This window comes from Apodemus sylvaticus, chromosome 1, assembly GCF_947179515.1.
Source record: "Apodemus sylvaticus chromosome 1, mApoSyl1.1, whole genome shotgun sequence".
Taxonomy (NCBI): Eukaryota; Metazoa; Chordata; class Mammalia; order Rodentia; family Muridae; genus Apodemus; species Apodemus sylvaticus.
Window position 1 is genome coordinate 23788365 of NC_067472.1, and position 21527 is coordinate 23809891.

At 45.0% G+C, this 21527-nt stretch overlaps 1 protein-coding gene across 5 annotated transcripts in view; it reads left to right on the top strand.

Moving 5' to 3' along the window:
* The window catches only part of Myof (myoferlin), a 152177-nt gene that overhangs the window by 16991 nt on the left and 113659 nt on the right, over window positions 1–21527 (top strand). For all 5 annotated transcript variants that reach the window (XM_052186522.1, XM_052186543.1, XM_052186565.1 and 2 more), the window contains exons 2-3: window positions 6990–7045; window positions 8594–8685. In XM_052186522.1, the coding sequence (XP_052042482.1) occupies window positions 6990–7045; window positions 8594–8685 (148 nt within the window). The remainder of the gene's footprint in view (window positions 1–6989; window positions 7046–8593; window positions 8686–21527) is intronic.

The following is a 21527-nucleotide window of genomic DNA, read 5'->3' on the forward strand; positions in this document are numbered from 1 at the left end:
GTACCAGAACGTACTAGTGGACACATCTAGACAGAGTCAGAAGAAGCAGGTCATTTGGCTGGGGAGGCTTGAAAAAGTTACTGGTTGCTTGGTTCCTCAGTTTACAGTGGCATCTAAGGGCTCAGGCTAAGAAATGACACTGACCTGGGGCAAAAGACTGTCCTACCCTTTTCCCTGCAGGAAGTCTTGAGCAAGTTGATTAACTTGGCCTGCTTCCATTCCAACATCTGTAAAATAGGGACCCATTCCTATATCCACAAAATGGACACACTGGTACCCCAGTAGTTAGGTTAGTCATGGGGTATATGTAAACTTGAATATAAAAAATATATAGGGTGGAAACTTGAATATAAAATCAGCCTAGCAGCCAGTGAAGCTAGATACCAGGGTGTTGGCTTTAAGTTAGGGGGCTTTTGTGAGTCTTTTAGATTTCTGGACTTTATTGCGAGTTCCTTGGGGGACTATCATTTTATTCATGAGCTCAAAACTCAAAAGGACATTTTAGAGGCCAGTGAGGCATGGGCTGCAGAGGGAGGGGCGGGAATCCAGCCTGCTTAGGCCTGAGGTATTCCTGTGTCCATGTTATTGGCTGCCTCAGAACAACCAAGCAGCGTCTCTCGTAGAGCGGTTGCTGTTTGACTCATGCATGTCTCTTTGAACTCTTTGGCAACATCTTTCTGAAGCACTGGGGCAGCCAGAGTTTGGAATTTAAAAGTCAGGCATGCCTCCAGAGAGTTCTCCTTGGTGGCTTGCCAGGATTCCCTTTAATTCCTGGGGACTGAGGAGTCTCCTTTTTTACCCCTACAGACAGCTCAGGCCTGGTCCTTGTGGAATTACCCCATTCTTGTGGCTGCCAGGCTGACTGGCAATCAGGATGGTTACTGCTGTGCACCAGCTGCGCTGGGTGGCCACTGACTTCTGGAATGGAGCTATGAAGGAATTATTCCACCAGGGCTGTCCCTTGGTTCACTGGGCACTTCCTGTCCCTTGAAGCTCTGAGGCCTGGGAACGCCCTAGGGAAGGCAAAAACAGTGTGTTGTTCTGGTATCCTACTAAGAAACGCTCTAATGGCTGCTGTGTGCTCAGTGCTTAGACTCAGCACTGAAGACCTCACCTCCATGCTCTCTTTTGATCCCTAAGGCAACCACACACACATATGCACACTCAAGAAGTCTAGTCTCTCATGCCATGGAGAAGCTACTAAGTAGCAAGGACTCTGTGGGGACACCTGAATGGCAGTATTAATACCTTATAATCATGACCTTAAAGGAGTCATATTCTTTTAAGATTGATTTTTTTTATTATTATTTGTGTGGGAGAAGGTGTTGAGAAGGAGAGGGAAAGCCCCGAGAACTGGAATTAGTCCATGGTTGTGTGCTGTCTGATGTAAATGAAGGAAACAAAATTCAGGTCCTCTGCAAGAGCAGTAAATGCTCTTAATGGATGAGCTATCTTTCCAACCATAAGGAACCGCTTTCTTACCTTAATCCCCCACCTATGGGAACTGGACCTGTGTTTTAACTGCAAGGTTAAAATGTGACGTCCCACAGTTGCTTGTTGTGTGACGTTTGATAACTGGTGACCACTGCTGAATTTACCTTTGAGAATTGTTAAGATGAAGTCAGACAAATGTTGGGAGTACTGACCAGTTCTGCAAACTTAATCACTGCTAGCCATGTATAAAGGCTTAAAAGCTCTGGGACAGTTTTTAGCAAGGCAGGGGATGAATTTATATGTGGCTGTTCATTTCTGAGGAGAAAGGGGCACTGACCTGTGGACCTGGGAACTTCTGCATGGGAGAACAAGTTTAGATTAAAGGCCAAACCTAAGATTTTTTTCTTTCTTTTCTCTTCTGTTTTTCTGTTTTGTTTTTGTTTTTTAGATTTAATTATTTTTTATTGTGTATGTATGTGTGTTTGACTGAGTGCATATGTGTTTGTGTGCCAGGTGCATGTCTGGTGCCTGAGGAGGCCACAAAAGAGTACCAGATACCCTGGGACTGGAGTCACAGATGGCTGTGGGTGCTGGGAACAGAGCCCTGGCCAAAGGGCTCTCAACTACTGAGCCACCTCACCAGTCCCATAATTCTTTGTTGCTATTGTTTGTGAGAAAGGACCTTATATAGCCAGGCTGGTCTTGAAACTTGCTCTGTAGCCGAGGGTAACTTTGAACTTCTGATCCTTGTGTCTCCACCTCTTGAGAACTGAGATACCCTACATGTACCATCAAGCTTAGTTTATGCAGGGATCAACTTAGGGCCTCAAGGAACTCAAGCTAACACCTTGAGACCTCCAAGTCTGTTAGGAAGCGCTGACCAAAAGCTTTCCTTCCCCTACAGGAGTTTTGGGGTTGCTGAGACACACATTTAGAAGTATTTAAAAACCTATTACAATTGTAAATATTATTATTAAGAACAATGCCTGTTATTAGTTATTATTATGTCAGGTTCTCTATAAAAACAATAGGATGTTGGGGATATATGAGTTTGTGTGTGCACAAGTGTATCTGTGTCTGTGTGTTTGTATGCCTATATGTGAATACATGTACAAATGCATGTCCTGTGCGTATCTGTGTGTATGTATATGCCTGTGTGTTTGTATTTGTGTGCTTGTGTGTGTCCCCATGTGTATGCATGTGCCTGTATGTATGTGTTTGTGTGTGTGGTGCGCACACTCGTGTGTGTGTGTGTGTGTGTGTGTGTGTGTGTGTGGTGCGCACACTCGTGTGTGTGTGTGTGTATGTGTGTGTGTGTGTGTGTGTGTGTGTGCGCGCAGAAAAAGAGGAGCAGAGACAGTTACTCATGTGCTTTGCACTGGCAGATGTGATGTTTGACACAAGGTGACATTGCTGCTGTGCTGAAGTCTGTAGGGGACGAGGAGCTGGAAATTCAGGCCCAGAGCTTCTGTTGTATCTTGAGGCAGAATTTCTTCTCTGGGGAACCTCAGCTCTCCTTTAGGACTTTGAAGTGTCTAGATGAGGCCCACCTCCACAACAGTGCGTTGGGGAAAGCCAACTGGAACTTGGTTGAATGTAGATTCACCTAGGAGACACGCCCCTGGATATGCCTGTGAGGATTTCCTAGTCTGGGTTAACTGAGGAGAGAACATTCACACTAACTGTGGATGGTGTTACCCCGTGCCTGAGGTCCCAGAATGACTAATAAGGAAATCAAGGGCAAGCACCAGCATCCTTTTTCTTCTTCTGCTTCCTGACTGCAGAAGCAGTGTGACCAACCACCTCTGGCTGCCATGATGGGCTATCTCTGGACTGTACACTGAAATAGAAACTAGTGGAGAAAGTAAGTCTACTGTAGGCAGAGCCAACTGACTGTCAAATGTAAAGTCCACCTTCCCATCACAGCTGGCCTCTGTGCACAGCCGTAGCGAGCTGCTCAGTCTTGAGTACTAGAGTCTCTCAGGCCTTGTCTGCCGGTCTGTCCTGGCTTCATTTCTGTCGCCATGATAAACTATCTTGACAAAAAGCATCACAGGGGAGAAAGGTGTAACTTAGATCACAACTGACCGTTACTGGGGTCAAGTTAAGTGGCAGGAATTTGAAGCAGTCATAACACATCCACACTCAAAGACCTTGGGGAACTAATGATGCCTGCTGGCCAGATTTCTCTGCTTTATGCACTCGGGGACCTCCTGCCTAGGGGATGCTTGCAGAAGTCTGGGTCTTCCTATATCAATGAATTTAGTAAGAGAATTCCTCACAGACACACCCATAAGCCAACCCAACGTACACAATGGCTTGAGACTCTTTTCCCAGGTGATACCTGGCTGTGTCAATCTGGCAGAGTTAACCATCGCAGGGTCTGACAAGGTAGAAACAGTGACCAGCAAAGGAGTGGTTCTGTGAAGACAGACAGAGGTGCATGTCTAGTTCTCTGACACAGAGACTGGCACACGGCTTAAGCCCTGCAAAGCTGAGCCAGGGGCAGGCCCTGCTAATCAGAAAACAGGAAGTGTCCGTAAGAATGCCTACAGCCATGGTCCAAAGTGTTCTACTTTTGAGTCCGTTGTTTTGTTCTGGGATGGAAGTGCTTAGTTCCTTTCCAGAAGGAGCCGCTATCTTAATAACTGCCAAGGTAGCAGCCTACTGACATAGGTGACAGGGAGACAAGAGAGGGCACTTCCGGTCATTTAACTGATGTCCAGAGCCTGCAACTCTGACCTTTGATAGGAAGAAAGGCGGTAAATACACTGAATAGAATAAATATCTGCCTGTGGCTACTGATAAGAAAATATTTTTCTGTTTTTCTTTCTTTTTTCTTTTCTTTTCTTTCTCTTTTTTGTTGTTGACTACGTGTTTATCTTTGAGAGTAGGATTTTGATAAAATACAATGTATTTACCTTTTGATACTAATCAGAACCTCCTCCTTGGAAGAGATCCAGCTTAGTTTCTCCAGAAGGGGAGGAGCCGATACTCACTCTGTCCTTTTTCCTGGTTTGTTGGGAAGTTAGGAGAGAGCCTGGGTCACCTATAAGGTCTTTGAATCAGACTGGGCCTGGCTAGAGGGCTTCTTCCTAGCTCTGTGGTCTTGGGTAGAGTTCTCTAAAGGACTCTGTTAAAAGCTCAGTAATGCCTGGCTCCCACCGTCTCCAGCCCCAAGGTGACGCCTTCAGCATGTGTGTCATGTGAGTAGCCTGGAATCTACTGAGTTCCAGGTGAATACCTCCACCTGGGCTGTGGTCAGCCGCCTTCCGCCTTCCGTTTGGCTTTTCTGAGCAGCCTTTGTCCTCAGCATCTGCCCGGGTCACGTGCTCAGCGGCGTGCTTTCGATGTTTTGGGATAACTTGGTTTTCCTTGGCGGATCACTAACTTCTGAAAGTCCTTCAGGCTGGCTTCTAACATCTTATTTCCTTCATCAGCTTGTATCAGTCAAAGGAAGGTTAGCGTGGGAACTCAAGGCTCTACATGGTGTCTGGGCATAGCCTTCCCACACAGCCTTTACCTCCTTTCTTGGCCCTGTGCCTCCAGACAGCTGTGCTGTGCAGAGTCCCCGGATGTGACTGATTCCCACCCCACCCCTACTTCTCCACGTGAGCTTTCCTTCAATTCTCCCTTGCCAGTCAACCCTGACTCCACCCTTCTTCCTGGATGAGTTCGTTTCTAGACATCACCTTCTTTCCCCTCCCCCTGCTCCAAATTTGCATTTTCCATATCCCTCCAATGGCAATTAAAATCACTCTTTCCTTGTCCAGTACCTCTTGACACACACCCCCAGATCACTTGATGGCCAAGAGCTCATCCAGGCAGGTGATTTTGTGTCTCTTGGTGACCCGCTCCGTGCCTGCCCCTTGGTATTTTTTTTAAAGATTTATTTATATGTAAGTACACTGTAGCTGTCTTCTGACACACTAGAAGAGGGCATCAGATCTCATTACAGATGGTTGTGAGCCACCATGTGGTTGCTGGGATTTGAACTCAGGACCTTCGGAAGAACAGTCAGTGCTCTTAACCACTAAGCCATCTCTCCAGCCCCAAAGATTTATTTATTTATTATATGTAGGTACACTGTAGCTGTCTTCTGACACACTAGAAGAGGGCATCAGATCTCATTACAGATGGTTGTGAGCCACCATGTGGTTGCTGGGATTTGAACTCAGCATCTCCGGAAGAACAGTCAGTGCTCTTAACCGCTGAACCGTCTCTCCAGCCTGCATGTGGTATTTTTTAAAAATATTTGTTATGTGGAGGATTGAAGGAGTTCATAAAGTTTGTGAAAGACCTCACTTAGAAGACCCTTGCTGTGAGATGCCTTAGCCTGAGCTGGTGGGTCACTTCTCCCATTATTTCTCCTCCCCTAGGAGGGAAGCTTAGAAAAGAAAGCCAGTCAATCATGTGATGCCCACTCCAGTGGAAAAGTTAATGCTTAGCAGAGTGAGGGCCATGACTCACAGCAGTGCTATGCTGAGGTCTTGGAAGAATGAGGTAGTTAGTCCTCTGTTTCCCTCCCCCCCACCAAGCAGACTGTGTTCTGGGAGAAGAAGAGATGTGGCAAGCGGTTGAACAAAACCCACCACGTCCCCCATTCCCCAGCAGCAGAGCAAAAACAGTGATCAGGCGTGGCTCAAAGTGGCTGCCAAGGAGCCCCTGCCTGCATTCAAACCGGAAGCCCTCCACTTACTGACTGGGTGCTTCTGAATATGTTGTATAACCTCATTTACCTTAGCTGTAAAGGGGGAGATGACAAGAGTAATAGTAAAAATTACACTGCTTACAGGGATGAGGGGATGCACACAGTCATCAGAGGCAGGCATTTATTTTGGTATGTATTGGAGGATAGGGACAGGGACCTGAAGAAAAGCTGTAGGCACTGGTTGCATTCATCTGTCTTCTCCTCTAGGTAGATGGACTGTCCAGGCTCAGACACAGAGAAAAAAAGATCTTAGGTCTCACAAGATGGTCCAGGAGTGGCAGGAATCTCCATGTTCTCCACTGGTGCTAGACAGAACTCCTCTCAGGATGAGGGTGTGGGTGAGGCTTTGGGAGGGAGCCCAGTGTGACTGCTGAGCCGTGGTGTTGCCTTACCAACTTCAGGGCAAAGAGGGCTCCAGAGATGAAATCTCAGGTTTCCATCCACATGGCAGCGATTTGCCCATGTTGTGTCCTCAGTGAATGCATCTGTCAAATGGCCACCCCAGCCTCTCAAAGGTCAGTCCCCTTGGATTCTTTCTGCAGCAAGATGGAGATGCCAGTTGGAAGCCTGCGTGAGAGAGGGGAACAGAATGGCATGCCCATGATGCTGGATCCTTATCCCTTATCTCCATGTGGATCTCGAGGTGGAGGAAATGTTGAGATCCCAAATGCTATTCCCTTTGTAAAACTGTCTCAGGTGACCCCACAGCTGGCAGACAAAAGGGTGAATGGGTGTCATAGGAGGCTCTGAGAAATGGTTTTTAGGGGAGCCAAATGGATGGTACACGATCTTCAGTTATTTCTAGGTGATTGAATCTCTTGCTTTTTTTTTTTTTTATTTGCAGATGAGAAAAAGAAAACAAAGAAAGTTGATAATGAACTCAACCCTGTCTGGAATGAGGTAACATTATTGCTGCTGTTTCTTCTTACAATTATAGTTCACGCATGTATTCATATCATTCAACTCAAAAGTATCTTCATGGCTATGTAATATTCTACTGAAGGGAAATCATGTGGCTTCTTTATATAGACCCCTCCCTCCAAAACGCGCGCTGCGCGCGCGCACGCACACACACACACACACACCACTAACATAACTCTGTTAACTTTACATCTATTTTTATAAGTGGCTCAGAGTTCAGTGTTTTTACAGATAGACCGAATGTTTCATTCATCCCACAGAGTGGGATTTTCCCAGTCTGACTAATTTTTTGGTGACCAGCTCCATTGTTTTTTTCATCTGCTGGGCTAAGCCTCCCTGTCTTTGTTCTTCTCCCTGAGTCATCGGAGGGTGACTTCCCTTTCACCCACCCTAAATCCTTCCTCCTGCCAGCCACCCTCTTTTAATATGTCTAAGTCCAAGGGCCACATCTGATCACTGATGGGGTGAAGCTGTGGAGCTCCTTGAAGACTCGGTGGGAAACCCTGCTACTCAGCAGGCTGTGAGGAAGTTTGCTCTCTAGAACTCACAACACAGCCAATTGGACCTTCAGACCTGAGAGGCCCCTGGTGCGTTGCTATGCACACCTAGGACCTAGCAGGAGCTCCAAGGGCAAAGCAAAGCAAAAACACATTTGCACACTTCTGTCCCTTGAGGGATGGACTAATCTGACATGCCTCTCAATCCTCAGGACCCAAGGGAAGAGATGTGTTGTCACCTGAGGGCACTACCCACCTTACTCCATTTTGTTCCCAATGTGTGCCCCCCTCTTTATTTTGCAAATGTATCGATCAAGTAAATGTTTTACCTGGTCTTTTGTAGCCTAAGTCAAACTTCAGTGAAATGCCATTGCCACAGACTTTGGGCATTGTGGTGTGTTCTCATTTGGGCATTGGGGATTGGTGGGTGTGTTCTCATAGGAACTGTGAGCTAAATGTTCTTCTATTCCAAAGCCATTATAATGTGGCTTAACAGGTTGCTTACTTTGAATAATCAATTGACCACCTAATCAATTAGAGGCATCAGGGTACTTTGTCTTCTCTCTTGCATCTCTCACTAGAAAGCAAGTTACTAAATTAAAGTGAGGATCTGAGACACAACAACAACAACTGGACAGCAGCACTGGCCACAGTGGGGCTTCAGTGACGAGGAAATGCACCTTAGAAGATGGGTTTCTAGTTATTCATTACTGTTCAGCAGCCGTGCACAAGAAGAGCAGGGTTTAAATATAACCACAGAAGGAAGTATTTTCTCAACAGTTAGGTAGGCGTTAGTTCATTTTTCTGACTATGAATCAGAGGTTTGGTGACCCGTCTGTAGCCTCAAGATCTAGAAAAATGGGAAGCCAGGAGTGGCCCCCTCACTCCCTGGATCTCTATCTACTTTGTTTTGTCACCATCCAAACTATAGAACTTAGTAATTCAAAGGAGTGTTAGTAACCATTACTGCCCAGTGTGCCCTCTGTTCTCTTTAACAGCCTTCTTGTTTCCATTACTTTCCTGTGAACAGATTTTGGAATTTGACTTGAGGGGGATACCACTGGACTCTTCATCTTCCCTGGTGATTGTTGTCAAAGATTTTGAGACAATTGGACAAAATAAGTAAGTTGCTTCCAGAGAATTTTTATCATTTTGTATATTACTATTTGTATTGTTGAATTACACATTATAACATTTTTATTGACCTGTCTGTAGTACTTTTCAGTACAAGGTATTCAGTTCCATACCCCCTCTGCTCTCACCCCTCCAGGAGCCTGTCAGATGTGGCTATTCAGTCACAGAACTTCCCCCAGGACTATAGTATTCAACACTCAGCCATCACGAGACTGTCTGTCTCATACCTTCTTTGCCAGCTGTATCCCTTAACCTCTAGTCGTTTGTTCTGAGTTGCAGCTACATTAGGTATAACAAAGATCCTTTCTCTGCTTGTGAGTGCTTTGGTAGATCGTGTGTGTGTGTGTGTGTGTGTGTGTGTGTGTGTGTGTGGTGCGTGCTATAACTCATGGAAAGGCATGTTATTTCTAACCATAATTATTATAAGGTGTTATTGTTGGGTGTACTGCTACATTAATAACAGATTTGGAAGAAAAAGAGAGTCCAATGCTCAATTCCACATGAGTTATAAGAAACAGCTTGGCTTTCAGTGTTAGTGCACGTAAATATGCAAGTCTTGCCTCTGGCACACTTGGCACAATCAGAAGGCGGCAGTGGGAGGATTAAGGAGTTGAGAGTTAGACCATATGCCCTATTTGCTTGGCTGCCTCCCGGCACAGTGACAACCAGTGCTTGGCTTGCTATCAGCGGGGGCCTGGTTTACTCAGTAAGTTCTATGGCCAACATAATTGTTGGGATCTTTTGTTCACTGCCGTCAGAATCAGACAGTCTTGACAAGCATCTGCTCCCCAGATAGTGCTTTATTGGGGAGTATCTGTATGTGTGTGTGTATGTGTGTGTGTGTGTAGTGTGTAGTGTATACTATGTAGTGTGTAGTGTATAGTATGTGTGCATAGTGTGTATTGTAGTATGTGTGTGTAGTATATGTGTTGTATGTAGTGTAGTGTGTAATGTGTAATGTCTGTGTGTGATGCATTCTCAGTGTAGAGGTCAGAGGCTGACACTAGAATGAATGTCTTCCTCAATTGTTTTTCCATAATGATGATGATGATGATGATGATAATGATGATGATATTAGACGCAGTGACTCTCACTAAATCTTGGACTTTCTGGTTAGACAGGGCCAGGATCCACTTGTATCTGACACCCCAGCATTAGGGTTATACTATACCAGAGAGCCTGGCTTTTTATATGGGCACCAGTGATCCAAACTCACCTTACCTCCAGCCCCAGAATTGTGGGCCTTTAAAATGTATTCTATCCCTTACACATGCCCCTTGAAACTTAAACAGTTTTATTTAAATTATTTATTAAATTATATATTCTAAAAAACTCTGGCTCTACTTACTCTCTTAAACTAAAAATTAATGTAATTGTTTGTTTATTTTGGAGACGGGGTCTCAGGTAGTCCAAACTGGCCTTAACCTTGCTGTGTGTGGGAAGATGTCCTTGAACTTCCCCATCTCTGGGATTGTACATGTATACCACCACACCCTGCTCGAATCTAGCCTTTTAAGGTTATGGTGCACATCTTAGTTTTGAACCATTATCTGAAGAGTAATCTTCCGCCCCAACCTCCAGAAGAGAGTTTTGGTTCCCATAATTCAGCTTCTGGGGAAGTGATTAGTAGAGCCCACAGTAGTCTCTGACTGTCACAAGCAGTCTATTCACCCCTCTCTTCCTCCTGTTCCTCTCTGCACTCATGGGGACACTGTCAGTGTTCTAGACAAGCCCCCTCCATTAGGAATAATTAGAGGGCTCACATGCATCACAAAGTTTTCTAATGGCTGCATTAGCAAAATGAGAATGAAACCAGAGAAGTTGGTCCTACTGCTTTAGTCCAGCATATCTGAGATGGCGTCTTCTCGGCATGGGATCAATGTGCCCTAAGTTATCAGGATAGTGCACGCACAGCCTATGAAATCCAGTCTGCACTCTGTGTGGACTTCTCACTCGAGTGTTGTGTTTGTGCATTTCTACACAGAGTGGCTGTGCACTCTCTCTGAGTCTCTACATCTTTTTCTCTAGTTGGAAGAAAGGAAGTATGATGGACTCTGTTATAAGCAGACCTACCTACATTTTGGAATTCTTGTATCTTGCTTAATACAGGTTTTCATACACAGCTTTTTATTGCAGGGGTCAGGGAGGGCGTGCTATGTCACTGTATGAGGTCTAAGGGACAGCTTTCAGTAGCTTGCTCTCTCCTTCTACCACATGGGTATCAGGGATCCAACTCAGGCAATCAGGCTTAGCAGAAAGCATGCTTATTTGCTGAGCCTCTCTTCGTCCTCATTTTTGTTGTTGTTGAGGCAGGAGCTCATGAAGTCCAGGCTAGCCTCTAACCCCCTGTCAAAAACCACACTTGACATCAGAGGTTAACCAAGGCAGGCAGCGAAAAGGGGCATGGCATTGGTGACTGGGGTCACGCTGATAGGAGCCTACAGAGGTCCTATAGACAGTGGTGGGGTCAGTACCACGGACAGAGCAAAACTTAATTATAAGGGGGGGGGGGAACTGGCAAGAATGCCAGCGAGAAACTCAGAATTCTTTTAACTCTTAAATGTATATATGTATAGATAGACTGACAGACAGACAGACAGACATATACATGTACATATATATGTTTGGTGGATGGGACAGAGCTCCCAAAGCCACACTTTATTTCTTCTCTCTGGCAATTTATACATTCTTAGACAAAAAAGTTCTTTATAAAATTACCTCATAAGCCAGGCAGTGGTGGCGCACGCCTGTAATCCCAGCACTCTGGGAGGCAGAGGCAGGCGGATTTCTGAGTTCGAGGCCAGCCTGGTACAGAGTGAGTTCCAGGACAGCCAGGGCTATACAGAGAAACCCTGTCTCGAAAAAAACCAAATCCAAAAAACCAAAAAAACAAAACAAAACAAAATTACCTCATAGATAGAATACTACACAAAAAGGGGAGTTACAGAAGGACGTCGATAGTAAGTTCAAAGGAGTATTTTACTCTATAAGCTCATTATAAGTTCAGAGCAACAGTTTCACATGGCCTGGTTTATCACAGTGCATACCTATGGCTTCATCCTTGTACCTGACCTAGAATGAATGTCTTTTCTTGATCACAAATTGGTTCTAAGCCTATTTATCTTCTTAGTGTAATTTATAAAAGAAAGCTCATCATATTCTTTATTATGAAGCCTTTACTTACTAGTCTTTGAGGAGGGGGCACATTCTATTCTTGATTCTAACTTTATTACATCTTTGTGGCAAAACAACTAAAACCATTAAACTTTCTTTTTAAAATTATTTGAATCAAACCAGGAATTCTATAAAGTCATTAATTCATCTAGCATTAATTCATGAAAATTCTTCTTCATGTTGATTTGCGGGAAATTTGCTCAGTAGAGTGAGCTGATGCCCAGGAATCATTAGGCTATGTAATAATGGCAGGAAAGGAATATCAGTAATGAAAAGCAATCCTGAGATCAATTGTCAGAGGGTGCCTCTCTAGAGTACATCTATTGCAGCCATGCAAAATGGTAGTCCATCTCCAGGAAACTCACTTGCTTGCTATAGCATTTCCTAGATGGCTTCTTTCAACCCTCTCTGTAACAGAGATCGACTGTCAAGTTCTTATCCGTCTGCCTTCATCTCCCACGTGCAAGGATTATAGGCATGCACCGCCACGGCCAGTTTTATGCTGTGCTAGGAGTTGAACCCGAGGCTTGATGCATGCTAGGCAAACACTCTATCCCCTGACCTGTATCTCCAAACTGTGGGTGAGATATACTGCTCTTGTGTCTGGTGCAAAGAATAGATGAGAACGTGCTCGCTATAAAGACCACATGAGCAGAAACTAGGCAAAACATGGGGCTGGGGGCTGGTCCCTCTTTCACCTCTCCCCTTCTTTCCCCCACTGACTAAGAAACCCAGTGTCGTCCCATTCCAGGGCTCCCAGGGGATACCCATTCAGCCCACCCTACCAGTTAGGCAGTGCATTTTCTTCCAGTTCTTTTCTTCAGAAAAGCTCACCCAGCCTATGGTTTCATGTCCTTCAAGGTCCTGCATCAGGTGCTGTCTGAAAACCTCAGCTAATCGGTGGTGTGAATGGGTGGTAGGAACCTCTCCGGGTTGTCTTAGGGTCACTATTGCTGTGATAAAACACATTAACCAAAAGTAACTTGGAGGAAAGGGTGTGTTTCTTAACAGTTCCACCTAATAGTTCATCCTCAAAAGCAGTGAGGGCAGAAACTCACGAAGGGCAAGATCCTGGAGGCAGGAGCTGATGCAGAGGTCGTGGAGGGGAGCTACTTACTGGCTTGCTTCCCAAGGCTTGCTCAGCCCGCTTTCTTATAGAACCCAGGACCACCAGCCCAGGGATGGTACCACCCACAATGGGCTGGGCCCTTCCCCATCAATTACTAATAAAGAAAATGCCCTATAGCCAGATTTTTTTTAATGTATTTTCTTTTCCAATTGAGGTTTCTCCTTTCGGATGACTCTAGCTTGTGTCAAGTTGACATAAAACTTGTCAGCACATGTCACCATCTCAGACACACTATGTTTAACTCACCTGAAAAAAAATGAACAAAACAGATTTTAGGCTCTTTGGCTCTGACATGGGGGCAAATGTTTTTTAATGAGATCAGCTTTCTGCCCTGATTTCTCTGTAGAGTTACTGTCCTGAAAGTCTGGCCCGAATCAGCTTAGCTTGGAGCGCAGGGTGTGTCTCCTTTGTTCCTGTATTACTCTGCTAAGAGCCTACTCTGGACACTGCGGAACCTTTGGCTGTCTAGACATTTACCCCAATCTAAATCTATGCCAGTCAAATTATCTGTATATTTTAGGGGTAAAAACCATCTGGGAATAAGCTGTCTCTACAAAGTATCTGCCCGTTTGGTCTGTCTGCTAGGTATTTGGCCTCAGGGATCTGCTGGCTGCCCAAGGAGGAAAGGCTTTTCAAGGTGGGGCTGAGGTTTTTCTACCAGCTTGAGAATGTTCTCTGGGCTGACTAACCTGTTGCCATGGAGACTGGCAGTACAAACATAAATTCCCATTTGGCTTCTGCTGTTCCATTGGCTTAGGGCCTGTCATCAAACAGTGCCAGGCAGCCTGGGCTGGCCCGCGTGAGGTGGCCACACCCACCGGGATCAGCCTTGCCTGCTGTGCGCATTGACTCAGCAGCAGCAGGGATGTTATTGCTCCAGGCTGCGAGCCTGTGGGTTGTTTTATGTTGCCTCCGCCTGCCTCTCGTCAGTCACCTGACTAGCCTTTCAGATCGAATGAGGGTGGAAGGGGATCAGAAAGCCTCCTGCTTAGAGCAGACACACGAAGGAATATTTTTAGAAGACCGTTCTGAGATGTCGGAGTGGAAGGATTTGCCCAGACAAAAAATAGTTCCCGCTACACACAAGCTATGACCTCACTCGTTAGTTAAGGACTTAGGGGAGTGCCACGGCTAGCCCAGTCCCCACAACCAGGCACCCAATAAGCCAGGGCCTCTTTTTCTTCAGAGCTGTCTGGTAAACTGCTCAGGCTCACTCAGCGAGCCTGAGAGATGTCAGGTCCTTAACATCCAGACTTAATGTCTTGATATATTTGTTACTCTGGAAGTCTCTGACTTGGAACAAGACTGTAGGTAGAATGACAAATTCGGTCTTTGCTAAATGAAAGCAGTTGTTTTCCCTAATTCTAAAAAACAACAATAATAACAACAACAAAACAACAACACTTGGTGTCAGAGTATTCCTGCCTTTCCTGGGCTTTTCCTTTAAGAAGCCCTTTTCTTTTCTTTTCTTTTCTTTTCTTCTCTTCTCTTCTCTCCTCTCCTCTCCTCTCCTCTCCTCTCCTCTCCTCTCCTCTCCTCTCCTCTCCTCTCCTCTCCTCTCCTCTCCTCTCTTCTCTTTTCTTCCTCTCTCTCTCTCTCTCTCTCTCTCTCTCTCTCTCTCTCTCTCTCTCTCTCTCTCGTACTAGTGGATAGTAAGTCACTTCTGTTCATAACTGCACTGGTCAAAGTGTGTTCAAAGACAGTTCCACATCTCATTTAATCTTCCCATTGACTTTGGAGAACAGAGGAGACTCGAGGCTCAGAGACTTTGAGGACCCTGGCCCCTATCATCCACCAGAGTTTCTATAAAACAATGCCTGGGTTCCTGGAGGGGCAGGAATGACAGATTTCTAGGTCTTTGGATGTGCATGTGCATACACACATGCATGTGTACATGCATGCACGTTAGAACAAGAAGCCCAGGAGGAAATGGTACCAAGCAGGGATTCTACATCTGCCCCTCTGCACGGGATGCTCTTGCCCTTACACTGCAAATGTGACGTCTTGTCCTTTGTCCTTGGCACCTTGGGTCCCCGAACCACAGATAACACAGGCACCAAGGCCTCTCACTGTATCACCACCCTGTTCTACGAAGCTCTTAGTGAGCATAGGGATAATGTGGGGAAGAAGATATTAGGCCAGGTCGTACATGCGTTATTCCCCATAGTGCTGTGTTTAGCTTGGCATTCATTCTGCTTCATCTTCAAGGCTCGTGTATACATTATTCATTTATTTCCTCCTTGTGCTAGACTGAGGGCTCCACATGCATCTTGATCAATGCCGCAGCATGAACAGTGTAGCAATGACCAGGATGCATGGGGCTATCAGCAAATGCTTGTTGAAGGAATGAGTTGACAATGAGTGTTACTACTGCATGGGTGACATTTAACATTTACAGTCACCTTGTGGCTGGCTGTCATGACAGGCCACTAGTAACAGGTTACTTGTGAAACATCTGTCTACCTCAGCTCTCTGGAGCAGTTCTCAGACAATTTGGTTATGGTTACAAAGGGCTCAGGCTAGTACAAACACCAGGGACACGAGAGCCCTCAGAAAGCTGGTGCTCTTTTGAAAAGATGTAGCGCTGAAGAATGGGCTCACAGGAAGGCACGAGGACAGAGGTTTACTGCTGCTGTTCTAGAAACAGAGCGAGGCCAGTCAGAGATCCAGCTCCTCACGGGCAAGTTGCTTGCTGTCTTCCAGCATCAGGATCCTCATCCTGAAATTACCCATAGTTTAGTGGCTCTGCCTAAGGGAAGACATTATTACAGGGTCTGTTTACCCTGCCACCCGACACAATTAAAAACCTGTACACAACACAGGTGGCTGCAATTTTCAGATAGCAGACATTCCTGACACCGTGCTGTGGTCCTGAGAGAAGGAGGGAAATCAGGTGAGCCAGCTGGGTACCCTAGCACAGAGCACAGAGGGTCCCAGGGAGAGTCTGGCTGTCTCCCAGAGATGGAGAGATGCAGGTGGGGTTCCAGGGATGCCAGGAAATCGTGGCGCCAAGAGAAGAGCTACAGAAGACAGGGAGAGGAGGAGAAGAGTGACTCACCCACCGTGATGGCATCAATACTGGATGTGAATGGTGGACAGGCTGTGGCGTCCCAGTCTGTAGATTAGGAAAAATGGTGGAGTGTGTGTGCAATGGAGACAAGAAGTTATAAAAAAACTGCCAAGCAGGGCAGCTGGAGAATGAAAATGACAATGTCTACGATACAACAACTGTAATTATCTCTGCGAGAACCTGTGTTCCCAATGTTCTTTTCCAATTGCATGTGTGGACATGTTCGTGCAAAATCACTACCACCTCCCCAAACCCCAACACACACACACACACACACACACACACACTCGCAGTGAAGTTAGCAAAGGTATCAGAATGTTGGTCTCTGGGCAAGGCTCTGATTTGCTATATTGTGCATAAGGAGATACCAGAAAGTCTAGTAATACACCAAAAAGGAGAATTACCAAGTTCTTGCATAAGAAAATGCAAAGGGGCCAGCTGCCTGATCCGAGTTTCCTGGGATTTCATTTTGTCACTCACTGGTTGGGTAACCCTTAAGAAGTTCCTTCATCTTTACCATGGGAACCACAGTCCTTCCTCAATGAAGGCTAGCTGGGGCACATCTGATATAATTAGAGAAACACTACTTCAATTTCCTGATGAACAATACAATCTCTGTTTTTGTGGGTTTACAGAAATCCCGGGACTAGGCTACTGCTATTCCACAGGTAACTCTTTTAATCTTTGTAACAGCTCAGTCAGACAGTCACATCCTCAATTGACAAATGAGAGAAATATGGCTCAAGAGGTTCAGCAAATCACTAGGGTGACCCAGCTCCTTAAGTGGAAATGGATGGAGTTAACTGGGGATGCTCATTTACAGAGGCCAGACCCTCTGAGGTTTGCTCTCCCTGTGTGTTTGTGAGTGTGTGCGCACACACTCTCAAGCTGAGCGTCACAGTGAGAGGATGGCCCAGTAAACATAAGTATGTAAGTTCGCAGGTGTATGCACACACATATAGTATATAAGCATACGCGTGTGCACACACGTTTGTGGAGATATGAAATAGAAAATGAAAATGACAAAGCTAAGTTCTGAAATATACAAGCTTCCCAAGCAAAAGTACTTTCAGTTGGAGAAAACAGGAAATCTGTGGTTCAGAATGAAAAAAAAATTCTTTTCTGGGAAAAAGTGTGGTCCTGCTTGTGAGACATTTTGGTTCTTTGTATATCAGAGACCTTGCCTTTCAGCCTATGTCCTGTTATGTCACATAGCTTTGAGCCTCCTTCCAGAGAATGACATAGGTGCTCTTCCTCAGTCCTCTCCTGAGAGTGCTTGGTGAGAGGTCAGACAGCTGTGGGCTACACGGTTTGGGAGCAGCTCCACCAGCTGTATGAAAACCTGAGTAGACACAGCGGGTTCTGTGCAGTGCCATCCCTAGTTTTGATTAAACAAGCAAACAAATGAACAACCACCCACCAAAATAAACCTTCATTTTCATCAGAGCAACACAAGACCAACACTGTTGCTGATGAGTATCTCTGAATCCTGGAGAGGTGTTGTAAGCATCCTATGTCAGAAACATAGACAAACATATCTGTGTATTTCCACAGTGCTAAGATTTATTGAATAACAGTAAAGTCATAGAGTATGGTGGCTTCCTTGGCAGCAATTTGCCAGATAATCTCATTTTCCTTGAAGGTTAGAATTAAGACAATCACAGGTTCTTTTATTCCAACCTTAATTACTAATATTAACTCTTAGATCACATGTTATACATGGTAAAGACCTATCTAGTTTTGCATGTATGTATGTATGTATGTATGTATGTATGTATATATTTATGTATGTGTGTATATATATGTGTGTATATGTATGTATGTGTGTATGTATGTGTATGTATGTATGTGTGTATATGTGTGTATGTATGTATGCACGCATGCATGCATGCATGTTACATCACAGAATGGCTACAAAAAGTTAAAGAGGTGAGACATTTCAAAGAACTCCTAGAGGCCAAACGGAGAGAAATGCAAAGGAGCCCTGATGGGTATGAGACGGGGATCAAGCCCAGCTGCAGAAGAGGCTGGAGGAGCTGTGAGTCTTCTGGCTGCTGGTCATAGAGATGCTGCTGCAGGATCTAAGCGGAGCTGCAGCAGTGAGAAGAGAAGGGCAAGGCCTGGTCTGGGTGGATGGACAGCTGAGTAGATGGATGGAGAGCAGACAGATGGGTGGATGGCAATTCCAGGAAGCAGCATCAGTGGTGGGAGTGGGACCCGATGAAACTGAAGCCCCGGGGACAGATGGAAATTCTCTGTCTGTTCCTAGATCACAAAGCAGGTAGTCAAGTGACAGGTCACCATCACAGAGTTAGAGTCCATCCATTGCCAGGTAAGGGGGTTAATGCTTTCTTGGTCTGGTGTGTCTGATGAGCACGTGGCCTTGGCTTTCCTACTGTGATTTTAGCCCATCTGCCCCTACAGTCTCAACTGACCTGAGAAATTTATAGGGCAGTAACCATTGTATTCCCAGGAATAGCTCATTTCTCAGTCTGTACTGTGAAGGTGGTGTCAAACAGATGGAGCCATTCACAGGGTCACCCAGGTGCAGAGTCATCCTGTTTCCTCAAAATGGAGTCAAAAGCCACCTGGGAATGGAATCTCTCCAGGCAAGATGCAGCCTAAAGAAACTACTTTTTATATGATATGGGGGTAACTTGAGGCAGTGTACAGTCCCATCCTAATAAGAGACCTGATGATGTTCCTGTAAGTCCTAGAGTTTCCACGATGGTCTTGTGAGTAGGTCAGCATGGAGTGTGGGCCTGGAGAAAGATGTGTAGAGAGCTAAGGGAGAAAACCACCTCATCAAAATGGCAGCCAGGATGACGCCATTCCTTCTCTGCAAGGAAGCTTTATAACTTATAAACAGTTGTCAGAGACATTGGAAGATCCTCAGTTACAATGTCAGTTCACTCACGGATCCCACAAACACTCACTAATGCCTAATGTGTGTCACAGCAGGGTGCAGCTCAGTGGGAAGGCACAAGAGCCCCAGGTTTGATTCTCAGCCCTGCAAAACAAACACAGCCAAAGAAAACAGCAAGTGGTTCCTACACACTCATCTGAATGTGGGGAGACAGATAACCAACAAGTAATTAGATATGTAGTAGCATCAGAGGAAGGTCTTAGCAGGAGTTGTGGGGTTGGTGTAGATATCCCCAGTTAGGGATGAACACTCAGTAGAACTTATTCTCAGTACCTTGACCAATGGTGCATCTCCATATTAACTGTTGACCACTGCAGAGAGAAGCTTCTGGCCAAAGTTGAGGGCAACGCTAATCTATGGCATAGCATAAATATTTAGAAGGCAGCTTGATAGCATGCTGTGTAGCAAAAACAATAGTAGATGCCTCTCTAGACCTCGAAGGTCACAGCCTCCATTTGACTGATGATTTACTTTGATATACAAAAGCTTTTTAAAATTTCATTAGATTCCATTTTGTTGATTATTAGACTTATTTACTGAGCGAGCAAATCTTGTCTAAAAAGTCCTCATCTATGCCTAAATTTATAAGTATGCTCCTTAACTTTTTTCTAGCAGTTTCATGTTTGCTTGTTTTTAAAGATTTATTTATTGATTCACGTGTTTGTGTGGACACTTGGATACATGTCTGGGTAGAGGACAGAAGAGAGTATCATTGTCTTTCTATTTCTTTGAGGCAGGGTCTCTCCCTGAACCTGGGGCTTTTGTTTTCTTGCCTAAGTGAGATATCAGCAAGCCTTAGTGGTCTACTGTCATGTGGGTCCTGGGATTTGAACTCTGGTCCTCATGATTGTGGAAAAGATACTATTAACCTCAGAGCCTTTTCTCCAGTTCCTTGTTTGTTCTTTGGGACACTCTTGCTGTGTAGCCTGGGCTGCACAAAGTCATGATAATCTTTCTGTCTCAAATTCTGAAGTGGTAGGATTATAAACATGGGCTATTATGTTCAACATTTTCAAAGAAATCTTATGTATTTATTTATGCCTGCCTGCTCTGCCCAGGTCTTTTGGTCTGGGCATGGGTCTCATGTAAGTATCTTCCTCTGCTTTTCTTAGCTTCCTTTTTCTAGAGTACTATCTGAAATAAAGCTCATTTTTTAAGTACCTGACATGCTGTTATTCTTGTGATCTCTCAACACTACTAGATAAAATTTGTCAGCCCCATTTGTAGACACAGAATCAGGGAGCTCGGAGGAGTTAGTCTGTATATAGACTGTATGCAAAGTTGAGACCAAATTACATTTCTGTCTTCGCTGTCCCTGTACCTTCTAAGGTTCACTCATGTATGAATAGATGAAGGACTGTGCATATGAATGATAAAACTGATCTGATTCTGATGTTGACAGAACTAGACAGCCAGAGTCTGGGAACTCCACTGACCTCTTGCACCAGCCAAGCATCGATTAGACCCTCGAGGGCCAGGAGGTCAGAACTGGTCAGGAAGAATGAGCAAAGTATCAAGATACAGTCATTCATTACAATCATATTGATTGATTGATTGATTGATTGATTGTGTATATGTGCGTGCCTTGCGCACGCGCACGTGTGTGCGCGTACACAGACCATAGTACACATGAGTAAATCAGAGGAGAACTTGCAGGAATCAGCTCTCTTCTACCATGTGGGTTCCAGGGATCTAAGTCAACCGTCATATTGGAAGGCAGGAGCCTTTATTGCTGAGCCGTCTCATCTGCCTGACTATAGTCATTTTTAAGAAAGAATATTGAGGGTGTGGAGTTTGTGGAGAATGCAGGGAAGGCTTGTCCACATCAGGCTTGGGAACACTGTGGAACACCACTATGCCTGCATTTTGTTTTTTTGGGTTTTCTTTTCAAGCTCATGAGCCTTTAAATGGCTAAGAAGAAAGTTTCAGGGCTGTCTTTAAGAATCCTGGTCTGTAGTAGGAAGGGACAGCCATAAGAAAGGTATTAGATATTGATGCAGTTCTGTTGACGACAGTTTATTTTGGTAATAACTGGATTTTTATACACATTTCTCAGCGGTGACCCTGTATAATCATATAGAATGGTTTTAAAATGCCGCGGGTTCCCTGCTTCCTGATCCTGCTTTGCCAGTCACCTTCTGCAGGCCCCTATGAGAGTGTCTGGTGTGAGCATGTGTATGAGAATCATCTCGAGGCTCTAGAGAGGTTAGTGGTTAAGAGCACTTGCTTTTGTAGAGGACCTGGGTTCAGCTCCCAGCATCCGCAGGGTGGGTCACAGCCATCTGTAACTCCAGTTTCAGAGGACTAAGTTCCCTCTTCTGGCCTCCATGGTCAATAAGAATGCATACAGTGCGCTAATATACATGTAGACAAAACACTCATACGCATAAAATAAAAATAAAAGGAAAGAAAAAGAATCGCTTTAAGAAATAATTCAATTCTATTCTCTGGGAATCTGCACATACTTGCTGCTGCTGCTGGGAGCTTTGAGAGGTGCATTCTGAGGGACAGTGGGGAAGAGAATCAGAGAC